An 8,526-nucleotide genomic window follows, 5' to 3' on the forward strand; every position below is an offset into this window, starting at 1 on the left:
TAAATCAACCAATCATAATTACTTATTGACAAATAGATGACGTCATATAATCTTCAAATCATCCGCCATCTTTCTTTTGATTTGCGTAAATCTGGCCAATCAGAAACTGCCATTCTTGTAGTAAATACCTGTTGTCTTCCATTCATTCATAAATTCATACAATAGTTCCTAGAATCACTCGTAACTAAGCGACGGCGGCAATGTCACGCGATGGGGGACAAGACAGTGCTACGAGCCACCCTGCAACAAGGTAGGTCTTCGCACCTCTTTACAGTGTCACGCCAGGCCATATAACCTTCGGGTAGTGAGATCCCAGGTGCTCGTATCGGGGCTCAAGAGGTGTAAACTTAAGGGCCGCCTGAGGTTACCATGACTCAGTGTCCCTTGGGCGTCAGGAGAGGGTGGACATGCCCTCATCTTCCTCTTGTTTATAATACATTTAACCGACAAACTCTAAAAGGTAAACACAGATAATTTTAACCCACAACTTAAAACAACTAAAATATATAATAATTTCCAATAAAAAAAATTCATAAAACCCAATTATTAACGATTATTAAAAAAAAATCAATTATATTAATACAAATAATTCCCAAACACTAATTATTTCACCAAAAAAACGAAAATAATTAAAACCTAAAATAATGTTAACAAAATTTAACTAATAATAATAAAATAATAAGGTAATTGAATGCATAATATTGTATTTGTGGTGTTATATTGTGTCGTGCACCAGACAACCCCACGTGTATGAGAACATGCGAAGAACAAGTGGAAGAACGTGATGAACAGGTTGTGAAGGTGCGAAGAACAGGTAGTGAACGCTAGAACAGGTAGTGAACGTATGAAGAACAAGTTGAGAACGCGAGGTTAACAGGTTGTGAACATATACTGAACAACTGAAGAACGTGATGAACAAAGACAAAACGCATGAATTAAAAAAGAACATGAACTTCACCTACCCATGTGATATTTTCTCCAGCGAATCAACCAATCACAGGCTGTCCTGATTAACAAGACAGCCAATCAGACGCCGTTATTCCTTTTAGCCCACACCTGTTGCTGGCGTATCAACAGGGAACCAGACCAGCTTAGCCCAGCCGCCCTTGAGACCAGACCAGCCCAGCCCGGCCCTTGAGACCAGCCCAGCCCAGCCGCCCTTGAGACCAGACCAGACCAGCCCAGCCGCCCTTGAGACCAGACCAGCCCAGCCGCCTTGAGACCAGACCAGCCCAGCCGCCCTTGAGACCAGCCCAGCCCAGCCGCCCTTGAGACCAGACCAGCCCAGCCCCCTTGAGACCAGCCCAGCCCAGCCGCCGCCAGAGACCAGCCCAGCCCAACCGCCCTTGAGACCAGACCAGACCAGCCGCCCTTGAGACCAGACCAGCCAGCCGCCCTTGAGACCAGCCCAACCCAGCCCCCCTTGAGACCAGACCAGCCCAGCCGCCCTTGAGACCAGACCAGCCCAGCCGCCCTTGAGACCAGACCAGACCAGCCGCCCTTGGATAATTAATGGTTTGTTATTGCCCCTTAGAAAACAAAAATGCTTACGTAATTTTTATGTGATTTTATGGATAATTTTAACGTAATTTTTATGTGATTTTATGCATAATTTTTAACGTAATTTCAGATAAAATGATTATGATTGATATTAAATGTTTTTCGCGTTATAAATGACTCTGTTTGTTGCTGGGAGGGAATCAATTTATCTGAGTTTACTGTCACGGAAGGGGGTGTGTGGGGGGTAATGCATAGGTGTGTGGGGTGTGGGGGATGTGTATAGGTGTGTGGGGTGTGGGGGTTGTGTATAGGTGTGTGGTGTGAGGGATGTGTATAGGTGTGTGTGGTGTGGGGGATAATGTATAGGTGTGTGTGGGGTGTAGGGTGTGGGGTGTGGGGTGTGTGTGTGTAGGTATGTGTGGGGTGGTGTGTGTGTGGGTGTGGGGATGTGTGGGTGTGTGTGGGGTGTGGTGTGTGGGGTGTGTGTGTGGGGTGTGTGGGGTGTGTGGGGTGTGGTGGTGTGAGATGCGGTGTGTGGGGTGTGGTGTGTGGGGGGGTGTGGTGTGTGTTGTGGTGTGTGGGGTGTGTGGTGTGTGGGTGTGTTGTGAGGTGTGTACAATGTGTGGGGTGTGTGTGTGAGGGTGTGAGTGTGTGGGGATGCAGGGTGTGTGGGGTGTGGTGTGTGGGGTGTGGGTGTGCTGTGAGGTGTGTGGGGTGTGTGAGTGTGTGAGGTGTGTTGTGAGTGTGTGGGGTGTGTGGATGTTTGGGTGTGTGAATGTGTGAGGTGTGTGGGTGTGTGGGGTGTGGTGTGTGGGGTGTGGTGTGTGTGGGTTGTGGTATGTGTGGGGGTGTGAGTGTGTGAGGTGTGAGTGTGTGGGGTGTGAGTGTGTTTGTGAGTGTGTGAGGTGTGTGGTGCTGTTGGTGGTGTGTGGGGTGTGGTGTGTGGGGATGTGGTGTGTGGGTCTGTGTGGGTGTGGTTTGTGGGTGTGTGGGGTTGGTGTGGGGTGTGTGGGGTGTGTGGGGTGTGTGTGTGTGTGGGGTGTGTGGGGTGTGGGTGTGTGGGGTGTGTGGGGTGTGGAGTGTGTTTGTGGTGTGTGGGTTTGGGGTGTGTGTGAGTTTGTGAGGTGTGTGGGTGTGTGGGGTGTGTGGTGTGTGGGGTGTGAGTGTGTGGGTGTGGTGTGTGGGGTGTGTGTGTGTGTGTGCGTGTGTGTGTGTGTGTGTGGTGTGTGGTGTGGGGTGGTGTGTGGTGTGGGGTTGTGTGTGTGTGTGGGGTGTGTGTGGTGTGGGGTTGGTGTGGGGTTGGTTGGTGGGGTGGTGTGTGTGTGTGGGGTGTGGGGTGTGGGTTGGGTGTGTGGGGTTGGTGTGTGGGGTGTGTTGGTTGGGGTTGTGGGTTGGTGTGTGTGTGTGTGGGGGTGTGTGTGTAGGTGTGGTGTGTGGTGTGTGGTGTGTGGGGTGTGTGGGGTGTGGTGGGGCATGGGTGTGGTGTGGCCTTGGGGTGTTGATTGTTGTGGTACTACTTTACCCAGATGAGATAGTGGTGTACTCTTGCACCACAAGACGTACATAGAGACACCGACATATAAACACACACACACACACACACACACCCTATCACTCTCACAGACACAAACACACACACACGCACACCCTATCACTCCACAGACACTCACACACACACACACCACACACACCCTATCACTCACACACACACACACACACCACTCACTCACTCCTCCTCCTATCAGATGGACAATCATTATAACCACCCCAACATACACCACGAATTGCCACAGCTTGTACACCTGAATTAACCACCCCAGCTTGTACACCTGAAAAGATTAACCACCCCAGCTTATTACACCTGAAGATTAACCACCCCAGCCTTACACCTGAAAGATGTAACCACCCCAACATTACACCTGAAAGTGCCACAGCTTAGCCACCTGAAGATTAACCACCCCAGTTTATTTTTACCAGAAAGATTAACCGCCCCAGCTTATTTTTTACCCAGAAGATTAACCACCCCAGCTTATTTTTTGCAGAAAGATTAACCACCCCAGCTTATTTTACCAGAAGATTAACCACCCCAGCTTATTTTTTGCAGAGATTAACCACCCCAGCTTATTTTTACCAGAAGATTAACCACCCCAGCTTATTTTTACCAGAAGATTAACACCCCAGCTTATTTTTACAGAAGATTAACCACCCAGCTTATTTTTTACCAGAAGATTAACCACCCAGCTTATTTTGCCAGAAGATTAACCACCCCAGCTTATTTTTGCAGAGATTAACCACCCCAGCTTATTTTTACCAGAAGATTAACCACCCCAGCTATTTTTACCAGAAGATTAACCACCCCAGCTTACCAGAAGATTAACCACTAGCTTATTTTTACCTAAAGTACATAGCCATTCCAGCTTATTTCCTGAAGATTAACCACCCCAGCTTATTTCACCTGAAGATTAAACACAGATTATTTCACCTGAAGATTAACCACCCCAGCTTATTTCACCTGAAAGTTAACCACCCCAGCTTATTTTTACCAGAAGATTAACCACCCCAGCTTATTTCACCTGAAGATTAACCACCTCAGCTTATATCACCTGAAGATTAACCACCCAGCTTATATCACTTGAATGATTAACCACCCAACATTTCACTTGAATGATTAACCACCCCAGCTTATTTCACTTGAATGATTAACCACCCAGCTCCCAGTCCAACTTCACTACTACGTCTTGACTTACGAGAAACTTCCCTCCTGCTAACTTTAGACAGACATTGTAGCTACATCAACAAAGCTCACCCACTACCTGCACAGGTGTACCAAATTGGGTAATCAATATCTCCCGTGGTCACCTGTGTGTGTGTGTGTGTGTGTGTGTGTGTGAGTCATATGTTGGGATTACAGGATGTTAAAAGCTTGGGTACAGGATGTTACAGGCTTGAGATACAGGACATTACAGGCTGGGGTACAGGTTGTTGAAGGTTACAGGCTTAGATACAGGACATTACAGGCTGAGGTACAGGTTGTTGAAGGTTACAGGCTTAGATACAGAACACTACAGGCTTTGGTACAGGTTGTTGAAGGTTACAGGCTTAGATACAGGACATTACAGGTTGTTGAAGGTTACAGGCTTAGATACATGACATTACAGGCTGTGGAGTGCATGTTATTCACTACTGAGAGCCGCCACTACATAGTGTATTATTCATAGGGCGGGGGATAGCTCGATATAACTGGGGTAGGGGGGGGTAGTCAAATAGGGGGAGGGAGAGGGGGGTGGAGGGAGAGGGGGAAGTGGAGGGGAGAAAAGATGGAAGAGTGGTTAGGTGAAGTAATTCCTCAAGTGTTGGGGGTGGAGGGGAAGAAGAGAGAGGGGGGGGGGAGGGAGGGAAGGTTCGACAATCTACTGAACTATTTAAGTGACATTGTGTAGGAACACTTTTCACTTTACTAACCAATTATTTCTCGCTCTAGCAGTCATACCAATGTTGTGTGTTCACCTTGAAGGGGTGTAGGCGCCCTTGGCAACACTGCAGAAGCCCTGGCATCAAGAAACCCTGACCTCACATAAAAAAACCCTGACATCACATAAAGAAACCTTGACATCACATAAAAAAAACCTGACATCACATAAGGAAACCCTCTCAACCATTTATCCATCTCACACTAAAGCTCTTACTTACCTTGCAGGGGTAGGAGGAGGAGGAGGGTAAGGGACCATGAACCAGCCACCATCTTGCGAGCAGGTGATGTTGGGTCAGCCATACACCATTGACCCTATCAGCATGCAGCTATACCCTTCCACCTGCCTCCAGAATTATGTCTTCGTTAGTACCTGCTGTTTTAAAATTACTAAGGGGTTCTGGGGGGGGGGTTAAGGGGTTCTGGGGTTTTTAAGGGAGTCTGAGGGTTTTTTAAGGGGTTCTGAGGGTGTTTTAAGGGGTTCTGAGGGTGTTTTAAGGTGTTTTTTTCAAAGAAGGTCTGAAGGATTTTAAGGGGTTCTGAGGGTGTTTTAAGGTTTTTATTAATGTACAGTACAAACACTTTCTCTTAATTAATCCACAAACACACTTTCTCTCACCTAACAAACTCACTCTCAGTCCACAAACACTATCATTATCAACACACAAACACACTATTTCAAAGTTAATGTACATACACACTTTCCCTCATTTCACAAACATATTTCTCTCAATTAACACTCACTCTCTCTCAGTTCACAAACAAACAGTATCATTATCAACACACAAACCCACTTAAACTCACTTTCTAGGTTAATACACAAACACATTTTCACGTCAAATTAATCATTATAATTTTTTTTCACAGCAACAAACCTCCACCGCCCCTTCTGCTCCACCACTATCCGATCCAACCTCTCCTAACAATACCCCAGGGGCTAACAATACCCCAGGGGCTAACAATACCCCAGGGGCCAACTATACCCCAGGGGCCAACTATACCCAGGATTGGAACCATTACGGCCTCAACCCCATCACCAACCTTCACCAAATCTACCTCAGTTATCGGAAAGGTCAGTTAGGTTGGGTCGAGCTGAGGTGAGGTGATGATAGTGACAATGATATACAGCCAACACCAATCTAACCCCTCCTTGGTCTCCTCAGATAACGCATACGTCTTCACCGACACCACCCAGAATTTACTGTACACGGCGATTATCGATATGGAGACGTCGTGCTTTTGCATCAGTTTGGAAAAGGGACCGGGAGTAACCTTCAATCTAGCCAGCAGAAATGGCCAACACGTTCTGGACATTCACCGCCACACCGAAATTTCTTGCTGTTCCTCCTTAGAGATGGCAAGTATCATACAGTCCCCTTCAACTAGTGTGTTTACAGGTACTCGTCGTGTAAACAACTCACAAATTATCTTAGACCTATTGTTTTGATTTGATTGTGTTTACTATTGTGAGTTTCCCTCTGTCGAATGTAAATAAACACAAGATTGCCGCCACATTGCACAAAATCTGATCAGCTCTTGTAAATGCACTAGTGAAGGGGAGTGTAGCCCCTCTCCTCTCTGGCCTCTCTCCCATACTACTGAATCTGTTTTTCTATTACAGTTGATTTACAGATACTTACCTCTAGATGCTGCTTCAGATATACAATTTCATCCATCGCTAAATTATCATGACTCCCACTTCATCCATTACTAAAAAAGACATCCATTTCATCCATTGCTAAAGACACCCATTTCATCCATGACTAAAGACACCCATTTCATCCATGACTAAAGACACCCATTTCACCCATTGCTAAAGACACCCAATTCATCCATTGCTAAAGACACCCAATTCATCCATTGCTAAAGACACCCATTTCACCCATCACTAGACACCCATTTCATCCATCACTAAAGACACCCATTTCATCCATCACTAAAGATACCCATTTCACCCATCGCTAGACACCCATTTCATCCATCACTAAAGACACCCATTTCATCCATCACTAAAGACACCCATTTCACCCATCGCTAGATACCCATTTCATCCATCACTAAAGACATCCATTTCACCCATCGCTAGATACCCATCACTAAAGACACCCATTTCATCCATCACTAAAGACATCCATTTCACCCATCGCTAGATACCCATCACTAAAGACACCCATTTCATCCATCACTAAAGACATCCATTTCACCCATCACTAAAGACACCCATTTCACCCATTGCTAAAGACATCCATTTCATCCATCACTAAAGACACCCATTTCATCCATCATAGATACCCATCACTAAAGACACCCATTTCACCATCGCTAGACACCCATCAGAAGACACCCATTTCAACCATCACTAAAGACACCCATTTCACCCATTGCTAAAGACACCATTTCACCCATCACTAAAGACACCCATTTCACCCATTGCTAAAGACACCCATTTCCTCACCCATCACAAAGACACCCATTTCACCCATCGCTAAAGACACCCATTTCATTCATCACTAAAGACACCCATTTCACCCATTGCTAAAGACACCCATTTCACCCATTGCTAAAGACACACCCATTTCAACGCATTGCTAAAGACAATCTATTTCACCCATCACTAAAGACACCCATTTCACCCATCACTAAAGACACCCATTTCACCCATTACAAAGACACCCATTTCACCCATCACTAAAGACACCATTTCACCCATTGCTAAAGACACCCATTTCACCCATCACTAAAGACACCCATTTCCTCACCCATTGCTAAAAGACAATTCATTTCACCCATCACTAAAGACACCCATTTCACCCATTGCTAAAGACACCCATTTCACCCATCGCTAAAGACATCCATTTCATCCATCACTAAAGACACCCATTTCATCCATCACTAAAGACACCCATTTCATCCATAACTAAAGACACCCATTTCATCCATCACTAAAGACACCCATTTCACCCATTGCTAAAGACACCCATTTCATCCATCACTAAAGACACCCATTTCACCCATCACTAAAGACATCCATTTCATCCATCACTAAAGACACCCATTTCAACCATCACTAAAGACACCCATTTCAACCATCACTAAAGACACCCATTTCAACCATCACCAAAGACACCCATTTCAACCATCACTAAAGACATCCATTTCAACCATCACTAAATAACTAAAGATTCTCATTTGACATTAATCCTTGCCTCTGGTCACAGTTCGTCACCACCACCATCTCCCCAGACATCACCTTGGGCACAGTGGAGGGAACTAGGGACTACTTTACCCTCAGCAATGTATCTGGGGACGTGCTGTGTGAGGTTGTCAAGGAGGAGGAGAGATGTTGTATGTGTCGATCAGCACCATACCAGGTAGATAGATGGATAGATGAGTAGATAGATAAATAGATATCCTGTAGATAGATACAGAGATACTATAGATAGATAGATAGAGAGATCGGTACAGTATAGATGTTTATACAGTAAAATTATCATATAAATTTACATTGACTCAATATTTATAGGAGGTATACAGTTGAGCATGTATATTAGGGGCAG

The 8,526-nt window shown here is 45.5% G+C and overlaps 1 protein-coding gene across 1 annotated transcript; it reads left to right on the top strand.

Annotated features, from left to right (window-relative positions):
• Positions 1-398: 398 nt before the first annotated feature.
• On the top strand, positions 399-8,340 carry LOC121874428 (the record flags this gene model as incomplete). The annotated part of the gene is made up of 5 exons (XM_042378555.1): positions 399-460; positions 5,198-5,334; positions 5,837-6,041; positions 6,133-6,326; positions 8,188-8,340. Coding segments are annotated over exons 2-5 (660 nt in total), but the record flags the coding sequence as incomplete, so codon positions are not given.
• Positions 8,341-8,526: the final 186 nt, after the last annotated feature.

This window comes from Homarus americanus, unplaced genomic scaffold (genome assembly GCF_018991925.1).
Source record: "Homarus americanus isolate GMGI-L3 unplaced genomic scaffold, GMGI_Hamer_2.0 scaffold6268, whole genome shotgun sequence".
Taxonomy (NCBI): domain Eukaryota; kingdom Metazoa; phylum Arthropoda; class Malacostraca; order Decapoda; family Nephropidae; genus Homarus; species Homarus americanus.